Below are 18948 nucleotides of genomic sequence, written 5' to 3'. Positions count from 1 at the left end.
ACCAATAGGATGCTGATGTACATTTTTCCGAGTAGTCTTTACCACAAGACACCTCATTCCTGTTGTCGTGGGAAAAGTACTATAAAATAGAGTGGGCTCCCCCCCCCCCCACAACACCGAACATTACATGTAGCACAATGCCTTTCATGCCATAAAGTCTTTATGACCATTACCCACATACTATATTTTTATTCCTATGTTCTAATGTTGTTTACTGGGAAATGTATGAGCCCTGTTTACAAGTCAAGTAAAGTTTCCACACATTTTCTGCCTTTAGGGTCCACACACATTGCATGTAGAAGTAATGGCCTATATACACACCATAGTCCATCACATTTTGCAAATTCTTATTTGTTTTTTTATGTACTTGGCCAGCTCTAAAACAACTAGCGTGTCTAAAGCACTAGATCGTTAACCCAGACGTCTGATTTCGAAAGGCTTTTGCAATCGTGGCGTAATTGCTGAGATCATTAAATGCAGGTTCTTGAAATTCCTCGCCACATAATACGGAAGGCTGAGCTGAAACTATGATGCCTGCGCAGTAAATCTCCCCTGCCTGCTGTACGGCTTGATTATGATGAGGAATTAAAGCTCTGCCTTTGATAACTGCTGGGTTCTAGTTGCTAATGCTCAGTGATCCACAGCAATGGGAGAACAGAAGGAGCTGACGCACGCTTCAGTGCCACAGTGGTATAAAAGCAGACTTCTGTTCAGCAGCGTTACTGAGGCAGGCTTCAGTGGTCTGTGTTTTAAAGCTAAAATGGTTCATAAACGTGATCCCTGTCTGTCCACAGCCCCAGCGCAGCTCTCACACTCACCCACATCAGCTTATAAACTCTCTGAACCCTGCAGGTTTCACTCTCACTTTTCTCTTTCTTTGTCTCTGTATTGCTTTACTCTAATAATTGAATGTGTATTATAACACAGCTTTCTTGAATACTTTGATTCTGATTGGTCAGTCACAGAATTCCATTGTCAAATATTTTGTTTACTTACTGCTAAATTATAGACTTAGACTTTCTTATTAGCCTGTATATAATATATTTAATATACTAATATATGTATTTATTTTCTTAATTCACAAAATAAACTTTTTAAGCACACGTTCTCTGTCGTGGTTAGAGGTTGATTTTTGTGACTTTTGCTGCTGTTATTGTGACTTTTTCTGCCCTGTCAGCAGCTGCTTCCAGATGTGGACTTACCAATTCCAGCTCCTTCATTACTACACAGGCACATACAGGATATACGGCCCAGGGGTCTGCACTGAACCACGAGATGCTTTGAGACCTCAGCAGGCAAAGTGTCAAGGGATATTTGTGCTGCTGGCATGAAGTGTTGCAAACAAGCTGTACTTTTATTTGTCATTGAGGTTGAGGAGGAGAGAATGTTGATGTTTCTGTGAGCTATGAGCTCAGGCCCTGACAATTTGTCTGTTGTTGGAGTTTTGGTTGAGGAAATAGGGGCTGGAAGCCCCTCGTGAGTCGTCTTGGTTTGCCTGCTCAGAGGTGAAAGAGTTTAGTAGAGAAAATAAATAAGAGCGTATGGTTACAGTTCTGTCAGCAGCTAGATCTGTCTGATACTGATAGGTCAAGATCCCTGTCACTCAAACTCAGCTCTCTCTCTCTCTTTCTCTTTCTCTCTCTCTCTATACTTTTTTTTATTTTTTTTAAATGGACTAGTCTGTGGTTTGCTTGAACAACTAGTAAAATAATTGGTCAGGAAGCTTTCTATAATCAGGTTGGTTTGGGGTTGATCTGACCCTTGTTTGACATGTTTTTAGTAGTTTAAAAATTGTTTATGAACTTTTAACTTGTTTACACTCCAAAACAGTGCTATGCAAGACAAGATGCTATGCAATGGCAGAAAGACATCCTTTTGAATGCTGTATCTGCAATGCTTTACAGATCTAAAACATTTGGAGAGGGTTTTACCATGCAAAACTCCTAATAGCCCTTTGTGGATGGCTAATCAGTTGTCGCCAATCTAAGGTAATATCTTAAAAAGGAATCCTCTTGTCGACAAAAATTATGACATTAATAAAAAAGAATAGAAATCCCTCAACACAATCACACAAAAAAGGTAGAAACTGGAGTCTGCCAAAATCCAGTAAACCAAAATGAGGCAGAGAGTCACTAAAGGAAATAAACAGAGAGCAGTGGACTGATGTTCCACAGGAGATGCTGTGTGTTTATCAGACAGCGAGTAAAGCCCAGCTGGCTTCCATTTGGGTAGGTATGGGCCAGAGGCCAGGATGGAGCAGAGCTCAGTTGCACTCAGCTCAGCTGAACACAGCGCTTCTCCTCACTAAGACCCAGTCCTGACCCTCTTTGATGTCATATGCTGCTCTAACCTCCTCAGACAGCCCTGTATAATTACCAGGCCACATAATAAGACCACTTGGCTCCAGCTCTAACTTATAAAACACGCACACACAAACACATGCTGCTGACCGCATGAATGTGCTTTCTCAGATGCGTGAGCACAGCCTGCATGCAAAGTGATGATCTAGCAAAATAGCTGGTGCAAATATAAACACGTTTCTAAACTGAGCATCCACATTGTACTGTTGTTGCATTAAGACACTTTAGAAATGGATATGAAAGCAAAGCTCTCTTTAATCTCTGTAACTTTTCTTTCTCTCTTCTCTGTGTTTGTGTTTTTTGGCCTCAGAAGGGAATAAAACCGGTGAGCAGACAGTACAGAATTCAAACACCCCACCCATGGAAAAGACAGGAGACGTGGAGAATGGCAACAACAACAGCTTGTCCCAACCGGACCTCACTAGCAGTCCTGGCAAAAGCATAACATGTAAGCATGAAACAATTGGACTACGTTACAGAGCAGCACTTTTCAGTTTGTTTGTACTTGGTCTGTCTGTTCCATTTTTATAGAAGCAGATGAAATGATGAGGAAATTAGGACTGATGACTCTGGCCAGAGGGACAGAGATGTTAAGGTCACTGTTATAAAACAATATGGGTCTTGATTAAGATTTGATCCTAAATTCGATGTATTTCATCCTATGTCAAGAGAGAGGAAAAAAATGGGTATTTATAAAGACAAAACACTGATGTGAAAATTTTCTTATGCATATACCAACTAAAGAGCATGCATACAAAATTTTTGGGTTCCAACATTGTTTATTAAAATATATTCAAATATAAAGACAAATAGACACAATGAATATCACAATATGCATTAACATTATTACATGCACAAATGAACAACTGCTTTGTAATAATAATCGCAATTACCTTTTTATCTCTCAATTCAGACTTTTTCTGGAAATTGACCAAAAAAAAAGAAAAGAAAGAAAAGCCCAAATTGTGAGCTATAAACTTAATAAGGAATAAATTGTCTGAATTGTGAGAAAAAAATTAATCTTTTCCACTAAAAAAAACCCCTCTGATACATAAATTCAGAATTAGTAAATTGTGAAAAAATCATTAAAAAAAAAAAAGGTTTAAATGAAAAGTTTATACAAGCTTATATCTCCTAATTCTGACTATTTTTCTCAGAATTGCAAGCTTCTTTTTTTTCATAATTATGTCACAAATTAATTTAGTTTAAATTTAGGATGAACTGCAATTTATGAAGTCTTTTGTGTGTTTGTTTTGTATTATGAGTTCATAAATTTGTGTTTGTCAGTGAAATATTTTTGTATTTATATTTATTGAAATAACTCCTGTATTTATAGGACATTAGAGAGACAGGAAATTATGTGGGGAATGGGATCAGGGTTTGAAGTCGCCCATTTATGAGAGCCTCATCTCAATAGCTCAGAGCAAGTGCGCTAACTACAGGGCTCTTGACTGATCTGGAGAAAGGAATGTTCTGCAGATGAAGCAGTGACATGTACCGGTGCTAAGGAGTCTGTGGTGTGTCTGTGACTGTGTAGAGATATAGACTGGGTGTGTACTAGTCAGTAGGCTGTGACTAAGTCCTCTGACTAAGGGGTTACTGAGTCACACCAGCACCAGTCCCCTCGGGGACAGCTTACCCACCCATAACTTGAAATAACTACATACACATAATGAGCACATTGACTAATCACACACTCAGCTGTGTTCGTTTTTATCTACAGCTCTGTATATTAAACACATTTATAAAATGGTAGAGCAGAAATATTGCTGAACTCAGACATAGATTCACTTTGGCAGGACAATGACAGAGGCTCTCATGTCAGCTGAAGTTGGTTTAGAGGTGCGTGAAATGGCCCACACTTGCTTTATTTAACAACTGCGATTTGATATTTTTGAAGGTAACTGCTATTGTTGTGATGTTACCTTGGTTACAGTGCCAGGTGAGTTATAGCACTGTGCTTTTGGCAGTCAGCGCCAGCTTTCTTACTGCTCTCCAAGTAACTCTTCAGACTTTCAGCTTACTTTTCACATGAAACATGGGCTTTTGGGTTTGTATGATGTCAATTTATTTGAAATATAATAGGGCTGAGTGGTATATATGAGCAATATCACACGATTAGCAGTCACGGCTGTGATTCGGCCGTAGGTAATCACAGCATGCCGAATGTCTAAATTTTCAAATAGACATTATCTTTATTAACCCAAAATGTGACGCAAAAACAGTATTATTTTTAAAATTAAAGTGGATTTGGGCATCCTGTATGACACTCGCTGTGAGAAATACCACAAGTGGAGTGACACAGATGGTTAAACATTTGGAGTTCTGTTATCACTAGAATATCACACTCTTATCAGCCAGTCAGATTTGAGGACCAGAAAGAACTGTTGTATAAACCAGTATGTACCATACAATGGTAGAAATTTGTGACCAGTAGAAATTTTGCTGTAGCTTGGTAGATATAGGCTATGTTCGAATGTGAGAGTGTCCAACATGGATGGTGCTAATGTACAGAGTAGAACATACCTCAAAACAAGTAAATATGAAAATTTGTTCGTAAGGGATGTTGAAATTCATATTATTGCTTATGTGTGCTTGAGAGTGTACAGTGTGAGTTATATTCTTTAAAGGGGTCATATGATGTTGCTAAAAAGAACATTATTTTGTGTATTTGGTGTAATGCAATGTTTATGCGGTTTAAGGTTCAAAAAACACATTATTTTCCACATACTGTACATTATTGTTGCTCCTCTATGCCCTGCCTTTCTGAAACGTGCCAATTTTTACAAAGCACATCGTTCTGAGAAGCGAGGCATACTCTGATTGGCCAGCTATCCAGTGTGTTGTGATTGGCCGAATACCTCAAGCGTGAGACGGAAATGTTACGCCCCTCACCGTATTGTGATGCCGTGTCCTGGTGCGACGACACAAAAACAATAAAACCCATTATAAACAAGGCATTTGTTGCATCCAGTGGGGGCATAATTACTGATTATAATGACTTATACTGTCTTTTTACGCGGCGCGTAAACATTACCATGTCTGCATTTGTGATCGGAGAAACGACAAACAACCAGCACTACTCTACACTGCTCAAAACTTGCGTTTGAATAGTCAGTGGCAAATTCTTCAAATAAGAAAACATACTTACAGGCTGAGAGTCAGAAGCACCAGACTGTGCTTGCAAAGTTGTAATTGCCCCACTTTATAGAAAAAGCCTTTGAGCATAGCTGGCAGGCTACTCCCAGGTTCAGGAAATAGTCCTCTGCACACACTCTAATATTTGGGTTGAACTGTTCTGGAACAGTGTTGTAAATACAACTTAACCACTGATTTCTAGTTGTGTCCTCTTTTGGAATCCCAAAAAAAGTAGTTGTGCTTTCACAATGAAACACAGCGTTTCCACGACATGGCGCTGGCGGCAGCAACAATACTACAGCGAGAATAAAAATCACTCCCCCTCTCTTTGCGTATACATTTGGGCGATGTTTTGCAAATCTCCCCACACCGTGACATAGACATGTTGGGGGCGTTTTTGAATGAGCCGTTTTAGGTGAGCGTGGTCGAGTCTTAACTTTTATAAAGAATATCTCTTTGGTTTTGAGACTTTAGTCTTTGCAACTTCAGGGATCTTATCTATGCACAAACGGCTTGTAACACTCCAAAGAGAAAGGAAAACTTGAAATCGCATAATATGACCCCTTTGTATTGATTCTTTAAAACCATTTCATTTTAGTAAGGAGTTTCAATGAAGTTAGAAGTTTTTGAAAGACGTTTCTTATGCTCACCAAGGCGGCATTTATTTGATCAAATATTCAAAATAAGCATTGTGAAATATTACAATTTGTTCAATTTTAAAATGTCATTTATTCCTGTGATGGCAAGGCTGAATTTTCATTCAGCCATTACTCCAGTCTTCAGTGTCACATGATCCTTCAGAAATAATTTTTTGGACTCATATCTTTACTGTCACTTTTGATCAATTTAATGCATCTTTCCTGAATCAAAATATTAATTTCTTTGGGGAAAAAAAAAAATCTTACTGAACTTAAAGAGTACTGTATAAAACAGCTAATATTTCACATTTGCATTTAAACTCAAAGGCGTGATCTGTAAATTTTGGCTATTTCCACAGATGGCTAAATGCAGGCTTCGTTAAAAGAAGTCATCAAAGCCCAGTCTTAGCCCCATTGCACTGGTACTTTTACAGTTACTGCTGGGGGAAAAAAGCTGACTGTGACTTCCTGTAAGTGTTATTCCATGATGAATAAACAGATCCATGCAGGACCCCAACGAGACAGCCGTGAGTGTGTTTGCACACTGTCACAGGTTATGTGAAACTTACCAAGAATAAGTATGGTAAGGACAGGCCCTCACTGTGTGTGTGTGGTAGGTGAGGTCTTGCTCTGGTTGTCCAGTCTGAGCCCGTGCACATTCCAGACACCTACTGCTGCTTATTTACAGGAATAATTGTGCTGGGGCGGCTACAGCTGAGCTCTGCGGCCATTTCCTCTCTCACCTTCACCTCCTCCTGGAGACCATTACAGTACATCTGAGCATATGACCAGCTAAACTTTATCTTGCAGGAAACTAAGTCACCGACTAAAAACAAAATTGGTTGCGGTGGTTGCAAACACCGTGACTGGAATTCTTGCGGAGACTTTGAGAGCGGAAAGGCTTGCAACATGATCTCATTGTCTCTTCACAGTCTAGCAACAGTTAATTTAGAAAAATTATGTTCACAAAAGTTAAATGGTCTTGAAGGCATGTGTTTAATAGGCATGTGGAAGGTGATCACGCTAACCTGGTGGACGTTAACTACTCGTATGGCAATGATACTGAAAGCGCAGCTCATGTTTGCCCACTTCCACAAATCTGTCACACTTTAGTGTGTCATAATGTGTAGATTTGGTGTGACGGTATGACATTACCTGTCTAAAAGTTCCCAGTAATGAGCTGGCCAGGGTGCAGTGGAGACTCTCTACAGGCTGATTTGTGTAAACGCTTGGCCACGGCATCGGGGTGTTTAAGACCCCGCAAAGACCCAGCGTTCCGCGTCAGTAAGAAGAAAACATAAAAAGGAGATTATCCATCCTGCATTTCTTGGCTTGTCCCTTGCACATTTTTTAAAATGCCCATAAAAATGGCAGCATTACGATTGCATAACAGAACGGACAAAATGTACAACTCCTCAACCTCATTTTTTTCCCCCTGCAAACGTGTCTCCCTTGACTCGTGTGGTTTTATTTGCAGATGGACCCGTGAGATGTGCCTATTTGGGACTCGTAAAATGTTGAACACTATTGCTTCATCTGCTTTATAAGGAGTGTGCAATCCTTTATGGATCCATATGTGCTTTGAGGCAGGCGGTTGCTTATTTATCTTTTGTTTCATTTGATTTTTGCATATATATAAAAGATGCTTCTCGATAGTGATGTAGCAAGTTTTATTTTGTGCAGAAATCAGCAACTTTTGCTGAAAACAGAAGTGTGAAGTTTCAGCCAGGTCCAAATGCTTCAGTTCAGGGCAATGATGTCATGGATGTTGCATGCGTGTCTAGACTGAATGCCTTTGACAGGCTGTGAGAGTGCAGAAAAGGCTGTTAAATTCGCTTTTTTTTTTTCTTTTCTTTTTTTCTTTGGATCTGTGTGTAGTGTGAGTGAGAAGTGAAAAAGAGAGTGAGAACATGAGTTCAGGTTCAGGTCCTCTTGCAGAGTCTGTGTTGATGTCATATTGAATATCAAGTGAAGATTGCTTTTACAAAACAATTTGCTGGTTGCCTTTTTAAAAAATGCTCACTCACTACAAATGTTTTAGGGTGTAAAAAGGTTAGTACTTATAGATTTTTTTTTTTTTTTTCTGAGCTTAATATCCAACGTTTGCATTAATACACTTAATTCAAGGTCTGGTTAATATATTAACAGTCTTGGGGAAAAAAAATCTGAGTATGAGACTAATTGGTCTTAAGAAAGTCCTTCAGTAATGTTTGCATAAGGCAAGAGACAGGTCTGTCCACTGGCCTGAAATTCTCTCATTGGCCTTAGGCCACTGGGTCATCCTTATTCATGAGCCATGGGATGAATTTAAAGACATGACTTTTCTCTAAAAGCCAATTAGCCTAATCTACCTATGACATCTGGTTTTAAACTCACCCTGTGTGATGCAATTGCATAATGACTGTAATCAGTACTGGCTGTCTAGACTGTTGTGTTTGTTTGTGCATCAGTACACTCACTCTTACACTCTTAGCAGCAGGAGCACTTCAAGATATTTATTTTATCAATGTGTTTCCTCTGAATCGATCACATGACCGTACTGCGCTTCTGATTATCAGAACGCCAGCTAGGAAAATGATGACCGGGGAGGTCCATATACTGTATAAACAGGGAAAACGGCTTCTGAGATGGCTTGATAAAAATTGAATTTGGTCAGAGAATAGTCTCATTGCATATCCCACCTCTCTCTGTCCCATTCTGGCCCATTCAGTGAATTATTCAGCTTCAGCAGGGCTTAAAGCTCTGTTCCTGTGTCTCACTCATCACATCATCTATTATCACTTTTCAGAGGGGCCGGCATCAGGGGAAATAAACGACTTAAAGGAAGAGGGGAAAATGCTGGCTTAAATTACAGCTTTAAAATTCCCTGATTAGAGTCTTCATCGCTGGAGATTGTCATTGAAATGAGCTCAGGCAGAACGGGATTAAAGACTACTTGGGTCTCTCTTGTGAGCCTACTGTATGCTGTATTTTTTGTTTGAGGCCACCCTGTAAAATCTGGCTCTGCTCCTCAAAGAGCCGTATCATTTATCCCTTGCCACATTCAGATGTTTTCTTTTTCTTTTCAGTTTTACCGACAACAGACATCCTTGTTTAAAAAGTAGGGGATTTCCTTCTCACTGGTGTGAAGATATGGTGCTTTTATTTGCACCATCTGTCCTACACATTGGTATTTTTCATTTATTTATTTTTGCTCTTGAAGCTGTCATGTGTTTGTGTTTTCATTTTGCATTAATGAAAAAATGCTGACTCACTGGCTTCTGTGGCCCTGCGGGTTTTAAACAGAAGGTAGTGTTACTCACGGCTGTTTGGGGCAGTGGGGGACTTTAAATGAGGTGTTACGGGAAGCCTGGGGCCCTGGGGAGGGAATTTAAGATGAGATAATGCAGCTGACGTCTGGGGGTCTCAGGGGCCCAGAGAGGCACATGTTCAGATGATATAGTGGGTCCTGAGTGGTTCTGCATAGAGAAACTTGACATCTCAGGGGCTGAATTGTGCATTTTAGACAGAATGGGCAATGCTGAGAGCTGTTGATCCAAGTGCTTCATGTGTGATTTTGGAAAATATATAATTTTATTTTAAAAAAAATGAAATATACTTTTTTTAAAAGTTTTTTACAAGCAACCTGAAGATGATTCACCCCTTGTCTGAATGTCCCCACCCACACATGATTTCAGACTGCAGTATAATGCACAAATGAACTATTATTTTAGCAGCGGAAGACTATTAAAGACAAAAGCCTCTTCTAAAGAGAATTGTTTCCTCTGTGATTTACTTCCTGTCATTTGTTATCAGCTTCACACTCTCATTCTGTCCACCTCTCCCCCTTTTTTGTGGTGTTCTGTGGTTTGTGGATGCATGGTAAATAATGAAAGCTGATTCAATTGATAGTAGGCGGACAGCCAGTCTCTTCCAGTATGGTATATGTATATGAATTTTGTTCAGGATATGAGAGTGCAAGACGTGTCGTAGTTTTGCCCTCTGATTTTCAGCAGAGAAAATTCTGGCTTCTGTAGAAATTTCTGTCTTTCTGGCAGATGCCCAGGAGACCGACTGACGCTGCCTGTTTACTGCCCTAAACACAAATGCGCACAAACAAAGTAACATCCCTGAGTCAAATACCTCATCCAAAAACTGCAGCACAGGATAACACAAATATGCCCCAGTGTTATTGTGGATTCATTTCCTAACCACCAACTTTCCAAAAAAATGCCCAGTGGTCTTTAAATATGTTTACACCCTTTAACCGCGCGTGCACTTTTATTTAGGTCAAAAAAGTTTGAAATGCTGTGGGTGTAACTCAAGCAGTGTACAATCCAGTGCTGTTCTGAGAGCCACTAATGCATCTGTTTAACCTTGAAATAGGCACTTTGAAAGCAAGTTTGGATGAGTCAAAGTGAAAACAGTGTGTTTTTGTGAAACTGTTTCTTAAGAGTTTTTATCTTTCTTAATTCATTTTTCTTTGACTGGATTTGAAAAGCCATTGTGTTATTGTCTAACAAGTTTCATTTTCATCTTCTCACTGAGCCACTTTGTGTAAAAAGACACCTAGTCTTACCCTTACAAAAGAGTGAAACTTTCATTTCATACAGTAGCCTTCATCGAGTGCTTGGTATTCACACTTAAATGCATTTATATAGGAGCTCTTGAGTTTTAATGTCTATTGTGTTACTTTGCAAATACCCCTACAGCAATATCCAGATATTTATTGAACATTACTAAGCAGAACTACAAAGCATTTGTACCCTTAGTTCAAAACACATTTGTACTTTATTTTTATCTTGTATCATTATTTTATTTATATTTTTACGTGTACCTTCATCTCTGTGATTTGCAAGCAAGAAGCTTGAGAAGAGAGATGCACATCTGGGATTCTGTGTTTAAAAACATCAATGGTTACTAATAAACACATTATCCATTTATCAACATAATGTTTTGAATTAATGTTACTGAAAGAATCTCTTATGCTCACCTAAGGCTGCATTTATTTGATCACAAATACAGTAATACTGTGAAATATTGCAGTTTAAAATAACTGTTTTCTATCTTAACCTAAACTGTTCAGTAATTTATTCCTGTGATGGCAAGGCTGAATTTTCAGCAACCATTACTCCAGTCGTCGTCTTCTTCTTCTTCTTCTTCTTCTTCTTCTTCTTCTTCTTCTAATAATAATAATTATAATAATAACACATTATTATTTGTGAAAGTTTTGTTTTTAAAGTGTTTTATTTTCAGGATTCCTTGATAAATAGAAAGTTCAAAAGAACAGCATCTATTTGAAATATTTTTAATCACTTTTGATCAGTTGAGTGAAAACAAGCAGTGAATTTTTATAAAAACATCTTAGTTTCCCCATACCTTTGAATGGTAGTGTAGATGCCGGACCGCAGTTGTGCTGTGAACCTCTCCAGCAGCTGGTGGTGATGTAGATGAAGTATTTCAGATTTATTGTCTTTGTCTCTGTGTATGAAAGAATCACAAAGAATTACACATCACAGCTTCAAATGTCAGATGTAAATCTATGGTAAACTGTAACTGTTTCTGAAGGGCTGATCCTCCAACTAGAGCTGGCAAGCTCAAGATCATACACATTAAAGCCTGGCAAACAATGGGGGTGGAAGATGTTTACCTGCTTGAAAGAAGGAAGTGCTTTCACTTCTAAAGAAATGCTGGCTTTCAGTCTTTTCATAGACTCTGACATTTAATGCACTTCATATGAAGTTATCTTTTTTCTTCTTCTTCTTCTTCTTTATTACAAACCGAACATCTGGAGTAATGTTTGAAACGGAAAAATATCCAATCAGGGTGAATTTGCTTGTGGTCTGACCTCGGCCAGGCTCCAACACCAGCACACTGTGGGCATGTGTCCGCTCAGCCATTATCTAATGTAGCTGATTGCCAGTTCTGTCTTCTAGAGACCTTCGAGAGTCAAGACTCTGTGAATAGAACGAGGTGTGTTTGTGTATGTTTTTCCTGGACTCTATCAAGTCCACATGCCTCCGCATGGGCACCAGACAATCTTCCTATGAACTCTGGCTCTCTCAATATTCCCTTCAGTCGTTTCTCATATGGGCTGAAACATGCGTTAAGGTCAAGAAAATGTTTAATGCAGCAATAAGATGGGATTAAAAACTATCATCATTCACAAAAAAAATATAACAAAACATTTCACGTAAAAGGTCCATTTAGCCTTTCTCTGATTTGGGGGTTTATTTCCTTTGGCTCTGAAGGTCTGCATTTCGCATAGTTTTTCTTTCTTCCAGAATAATTAGTCTTTTGCGGTGCTCAAGAGTAAAATATACGAAGTGCTGTAGACTGCTTGCCAAAGTCAACTCCACGAGCAGTTTGTGGAGGAACACTAGAACATTTGTAGGCTGTAAACTCGCAGGGAGACGGTGTCTGAACTTCAAAATGCCAAACTTTTGGCCTCATCCTCACACCCAATGCAAAAAAAGACTGACATTTTAATCATAACGTTAGTCGTAACTTAGCTGATATACCTCTCCTTTTGTTTTCATTACCATGATCGGGCTGCACTGCGGCGTATCGTTGTACATACTCTTTTGTTTTTGATGGCAGCCTGCGTGGATTGTAGTCTGCTTTTCAAACAGTTGTCCACCATACGGTGCCCAGATTCAAGAGCTTAATTGAGTATTTGTTTAATCAGTGCCTGTGCCCGAAACAAAGCATTTATTTTTAATTAGAGCCGAAAAATGTTTCTGACTTTTACGAGACATTCAAATTAGAGAACGTGGCTGAAGTCAGAAAGTTTGCAGATATTTGGAAAATGGAAAATACATTGCACCTGATTAAGTCTTACAAGTCACATTGTATTATTATATTCAGAAATAATGTAAAATGACAATAATTATGAAAGAATAAATAAAATAAATATTTACAAACATTATAAACCATTTAGTTCCCCTCACTCCACAACAAATTATTTGAATTTAATGGTCTTTAGAACAAAACAGGAATGGTAATTATAAGTATAAAACAAACATAAATTATAGTGGCATTCAGTATGAACAGCATTTATCATAAATGCCAAGTGTAAACAAATTTATTTTAAACTAAACTACCGGCATGTAGGAAATATGCTATACAAATAAACTTGGGTTCACGCACCACTTCCATTTATCTCTCATTAATTCAATTATATAGGTCACTTTGAAATATGTTACAGCATGTTTCAGAGGAAGAGAACAATCTTGACATCCTATGTTTAAGACTCTTTACTGTAGAGCTTGATTATTGCGTTTATTTTAAAGCCATCCTCTACTATAAAATCACCAGTATTTGGACCTCTAGACATCTGCGGTTTTATTTATTTTTCATTTTCGAGGCACACAGTAATGGGCTTGATTTGTGTATGTTGTCTTGTCATTTGCTCTCTGTGGGAAACGAAGCATAACGGTGATCTCATATTGTTTGTTTGTTCCTTTGTGTACTCTTCCTGCAACTCTGAAGCAATAATATGCAAATCCATTCTGGTCTCTTGATCTCGGTTTATTAATTCCTGTTTCTTTGTTTGTTTGCTTGTCTGTTTGTTTTGGACTGTTTCTCTTTGGTCCTTTGAAGCTGGTTGGGGGGAAAGCCATCATACTGAAACGATACACAACCAAAAATGAAAGGAAACACTATGAGTAAACAAACAGTAGAAGAGACAGATGAACATGATAGAGTAACTAAGACAGGGAATCTGAAATCATGAGCCGTATCATTGTGTCTAGTCATAGTCAACAGTCTAGACCCCACGCTTACTGCCGACCAGCAAGCACCAAGCGGATATTGTAAACACATGCGCTTTTCCCGTCAGGACCCCTGTCCATACTGAATGCTGAAAGCTCTTTCCCAGAAACGAACTCTACTTTGGCATAAATCTCAGTCAGTCTTGATCTTGTTTCTCCTGTGGTTGACCTGTTGAAAACACTAGGATTGGGAGATAAATTGATTTTGCTGGTTTTGTTGTTGATTTATAAAATTAAGCAACATGTGCTTTTTATATACTCATTAAGTTTCCTAAAACCTCATTAGACTAGTTTTGTGATCTGACAGATGTTTTAATGGTCTCTGATTTAAAGTAGCAAAAAGTTCAAACTTTTCAATTAATTAAAAATTTTGTTTTATAAATACTGTGAAGATAATGTTAAAATATAAACCGTTGAAGCTCTATTTAATGTGATGTTATAATGCGTGTTAATATGTATGTATATATAGGATGTGTTTATGTGCATATGTATATGGGTTAATGTTGTTAATAATGTACCTATGGTGGGTTGTTACTAATCAATGGATCTCTACAGAGATTGGTCATGAATTTGTTTTTAAATGTGGTTTACTTTGTGACTGTCATGTTTGAAAAGAAAAAAATTCCTGATGAAGGTCATGCGACCGAAACGTCGTTAATAAATATTTTTGATATTTTTTGCATAAATAGTGTGCGGGATTTGTTTTTGCTTTTGAGTTTTTGACCTGGCTGGTCTTTGTTTCCAACGCACCTATTTATTGCCGTCAGGTGTGCGGAGATTTTGTTAATGAAAATATAAACTGTTAAAAGTGTAAATTCAGAAATATTGAGATACACACTACTGTTCAAATGTTTGGAATCAGGAAGATTTTTTAAATAAATTAATTTATAGTTTTTCTTCGACAACGATGTATTAGAATGACCAAAAGAAACACAATAAATAAATAAATTAATTAATTTATAATAATAATTTATTATGGTTTCCACAAAAATGTTAGGCATAACAGCTGTTTTCAACAATAAATGTTTTTGACCACTAAATCAGCATATTAGAATGATTTCTGAAGGATCATGTGACACTGAAAAATAATGACTTCTGAAAATTGCTTTGCCATCACAAGAATAATTACTGTTGTTACTTTACTTTTACTGTTACTGTTACATTAATTTCAAAAACATAATTTTTTTTTAAAAAAAATCCTACTGGCCCCCAAATTTTTGAATGGTAGTGTAATTTAAATATTGTCAAAAAGCTTACATTTTGTATGTATATATGTGTATAATATATATGAGTTTTTTTTTTTTGCAAAAGCAGATAACATGTTTTTTATGATGTCATGTTTTTATTGTGTTAGTTAGCTGTATTTTTTAGTTATTTTTTAACCTAATCAAAATAACCCAACTGCAGTTTGATTGGGATTAATTGGAATGCACAATGAAAAAACATAATTTTTGAAAATTGTTTAAAAACTGAGTTATCTGTTTTTGCAAATGAACTCTTCATATACAGGTGCATCTCAATAAATTATTCACCTGTGTATATATATGTGTGTATGTATGTATGTATATATATATATATATATATATATATATATATATATATATATATATATATATATATATATATATATATATATATATGCTGTGTACTCTTGACTTTTTATAACTTTCTATAATATTTATGATGAAGACCATAATGTATCACACTACCTCTCCCCTTCTGTACAGTGGGATCTTTAAGTAAAGTTCTTGGGTATTACACAAGAATCTGCCCGAGGCCCTTTTTTGGAAATTGATTGGTCCATGTGAGGAAATGGCTAATTCCATTAGAAGAAACAAGATGCTAACTAAGTTTACTAGCCACAAATATGAACCTGCTATTTTTCTTTTACACATCCTCCGGCTGCAAAAGGAGAATAATTACACAGCAGCAGAAAAGCTGATATAAAACCCAGCTCTAACTTTGCTCACCTTTTTGTTTGTTTTCTCTCTCTCTCTCTCTCTCTCAGATCAACCTCAGGCACGGTCTACGCCCATACACCCCACGCTACATAACTCAGCCGAATCAGCAGCACTGCTGAGGAGAGATAGCAAGCCACACAGCAACGGGGTCAGAAATGGAACCTTTTCACGCGCCGCCTCGTCATCCTCCTCATCTTCATCCACAGCCCATAAAAACCCCAAGAAACTGCAGTCGAACCCATCCATCAACAGTCAGAGCAGCAAGAGGAGCAAAGGAAGCTCCAAATCCAACAGCTCCCAGATCCCCATTGAGGCCCAGGATGGTGAAGTCAGACCTCACTGCACATTAGCCCTGTTTGTTTGTACACACTTTTTCATTTTCAGGAAGTTTGAGGATGCAGATAAACATCCCTAGCCAGTGAGATTTTAGTTGTGACTAACTATCTGTACTGCAATCCAGATTGCTGTGTCCACTGCATCTTGGCCTGTCTCTTCTGCGAGTTCCTCACACTGTGCAACATCGTGCTGGACTGCGCAACATGCGGCTCCTGCGCATCAGACGACTCATGCTTCTGCTGCTGCTGCGCTTCAGAGGAATGTGGCGACTGCGACCTGCCCTGTGACATGGACTGCGGCATCATTGACGCGTGCTGCGAGTCTGCAGACTGTCTGGAGATCTGCATGGAGTGCTGCGGCCTGTGCTTCTCCTCTTGAGACTCCCGCAGGGGGCGCTGCCTCTTTCACTGATTTGGGACCTGAGAAGAAACAAGCAAAGAATGACATCTGATGATCTGGAGTTGTGAGTTAGCTTTCTTTTGAACTGTCTTGCTAGGAGAAGGGTTAGTCATCCTACACTAGTGGTGTTTTTCTGCAGTCGTCTTTATACATATGAACTCTTTCTGGGCTGGTTTCTGCTTAAAATGTTTTGTTGAGTCTGCATTGGCATGATGCTGAATACAAATACATCCAAAAGACTTAAGAGGCCACTGAGAAAAGCCAAAACAAATTCAAAAATGTCAGTGTTTGTTAGTTATTTCAAATCGACTTAGTGCCAGACTTTTGATTAATGCACAATCCACAGCCATCCAGTGGTTTAAGAATTTTGCAATGATGCACACCATAAAAGAGCTTGAATTGCAACTCAGATCCGTTGTCTCCTAAAAAGCAATACATATCCAAAGATCACATACACAATCAAAACTTCCCCTATTTTGCTATGTTAATCCCAAATATAACCTCTCCATACGCACACTTACTGTAGTACACTGGTGTAGTCCTTTGAGGATTACAAAAGCCATAAACTGTGAGTGTGAAACTCATAGATGTATCCGAGTGGGAGAAAGATGCGTGTATTTAATATATGGTGCCATACTACAGTTGTATCATAGATTGTATATAAACGTGAAAAGAATCCTGTCACTCTCTACATTTGGTCCTGTGATGTTCTTACTCAAATGAGCTTTATTCAGTTCAATTCAAATGAACTTTATTGGCATGACTTGCACATTATTGCCAAAGCATTGTCCATTACATGAATATTCTTATTCTCACTCTTTCACTCATCGGTCAATCAATCTTCTTACATACTGGAATATTATACTTTAAGCGGTTGTGAATTGCTCTGTATTTTTTCCAATGTGAAATATCTGTTCTGTAATTCCAATACTTTCCATTTAAATCAGTTGTGTGTGAATCTAAATGTTAAATTTATGTATCTACCTATTGTTTTATTGTTTTAGTGTTAGCAGTATTATTTTATCTTTTCTAAAAAAAAAAAAAAAAAAATGGATTCCTTGCTGTCTACATCTAGAGCAGCACATAACTTCAACACCCAATAATCCAAACCATAAACCGTACATAATCATCTCACAGAATGATGGTGAAAAGCAGTGCATTGATTTGAATTGTTTACATTTTAAGGACACATCTCTATTCTTGTTTGGAGGTAGACAGGATATGTTTTTAACTGGACAAGACTGTACAGCAATGGAATAAAAGAACAGGATGAAAGAAATCTATTACTGTTATATTTGGTGTTTGTTTTTTGTTTTTGTTTTTTTGTTTTTATAGGAAAGAATCCCATTGTCTGGTATCAGAGTTCAAACCCCAAAGTGTATCAAAGGCAATGGTTTGCATTATTTAAATTTAGTTAAATCTTATTTTATTATTAATTAAAATGTAAAAAAAACCTACAAAATAAAGATATACAACATTAAGCTGCCACCATATTTTTGAGTTTAATTACAACACAAGAACCAGAAATACATAAAATTTGTCTTTAACAAACAAAAACAAAAAAAAATAGGGAGCTTTGGAGTCAAAAAGGTTGAGAACCACTGATCTAAGGTCCTTTCATGCTGGGAAATACATTTGTTCTCTAAACAGCGTCTGCTTTATTTGCTCATAACTGAATCACATCATCCACACTGGCATCTTGTTAGCATTTGTTACGCATAATCCTCATATTTTCGTCTTATTTTGCAATTAGCTGTGTGAAGTTGTGTGTTAAAGACTGCTGCTTGGACAGGCATCGCCTCCAACCTCATTTCTGTTGCCCAAGAAAGTTCTGTGAGGCTTGGGCAACAGAAAACAGTGCGGTTTAATAGGCTCTTAAAGGGCTGCCAAAGTTGTTGAAAAGGAATGTCTGTTCGAGGCAGCAGTGCAGTGTGTGATAAGACCTTCTCTGTTACATCTCTTGTTCACTTTGCCTCTCTCTCTCTCCCTCTGTCTTTGTCTCTCTTTTAAGTCTATGGTCTATAAATATGGTCATAACCGTTTGTGGGTGGTAGATTCTATCCCTGGTTGAGTCTTAACCACACACATCTATAGATAGGGAGTTGACAGTTTTAACCTGGTGGTCAGAACAGTTCTGGTCTCTAAATATTTGCATGAACAGAGGGTCCATTCAGGCGAGGGGAGAGGTTAAACACATTCTCCAACATCTGCATCTGTTTTTAAGACTCTAGTGTCTTCATACACAATACATCTGTGCAGTTTCTCATTTTCTCACGAGCTTATTCATACTCGGACACAAATCCCATCCAGATATTCTCACAATTCAGCAATAGAGGACAAGTGGCTTTTGAATATTAACTGTGAA

At 37.9% G+C, this 18948-nt stretch overlaps 1 protein-coding gene across 3 annotated transcripts in view; it reads left to right on the top strand.

The window, feature by feature from the left end:
- Positions 1–18558, top strand: part of mdfi (MyoD family inhibitor) — a 31866-nt gene extending 13308 nt beyond the window's left edge. The window contains exons 3-5 of one of the 3 annotated variants that reach the window (XM_058790723.1): positions 2674–2808; positions 15896–16171; positions 16309–18557. In XM_058790723.1, the coding sequence (XP_058646706.1) occupies positions 2674–2808; positions 15896–16171; positions 16309–16562 (665 nt within the window). In that variant the 3' untranslated portion in view covers positions 16563–18557. Of the gene's footprint in view, positions 1–2670; positions 2809–15895; positions 16172–16308 lie in introns of all 3 variants that reach the window. The other 2 variants (XM_058790722.1, XM_058790724.1) reach the window with 2 other exon arrangements.
- The last annotated feature ends 390 nt before the right edge of the window (positions 18559–18948 follow it).

This window comes from Onychostoma macrolepis, chromosome 11 (assembly GCF_012432095.1).
Source record: "Onychostoma macrolepis isolate SWU-2019 chromosome 11, ASM1243209v1, whole genome shotgun sequence".
NCBI lineage: Eukaryota > Metazoa > Chordata > Actinopteri > Cypriniformes > Cyprinidae > Onychostoma > Onychostoma macrolepis.
Note: the sequence above shows the minus strand (reverse complement) of the source record. Positions and strands in the feature narration are given on the sequence as shown.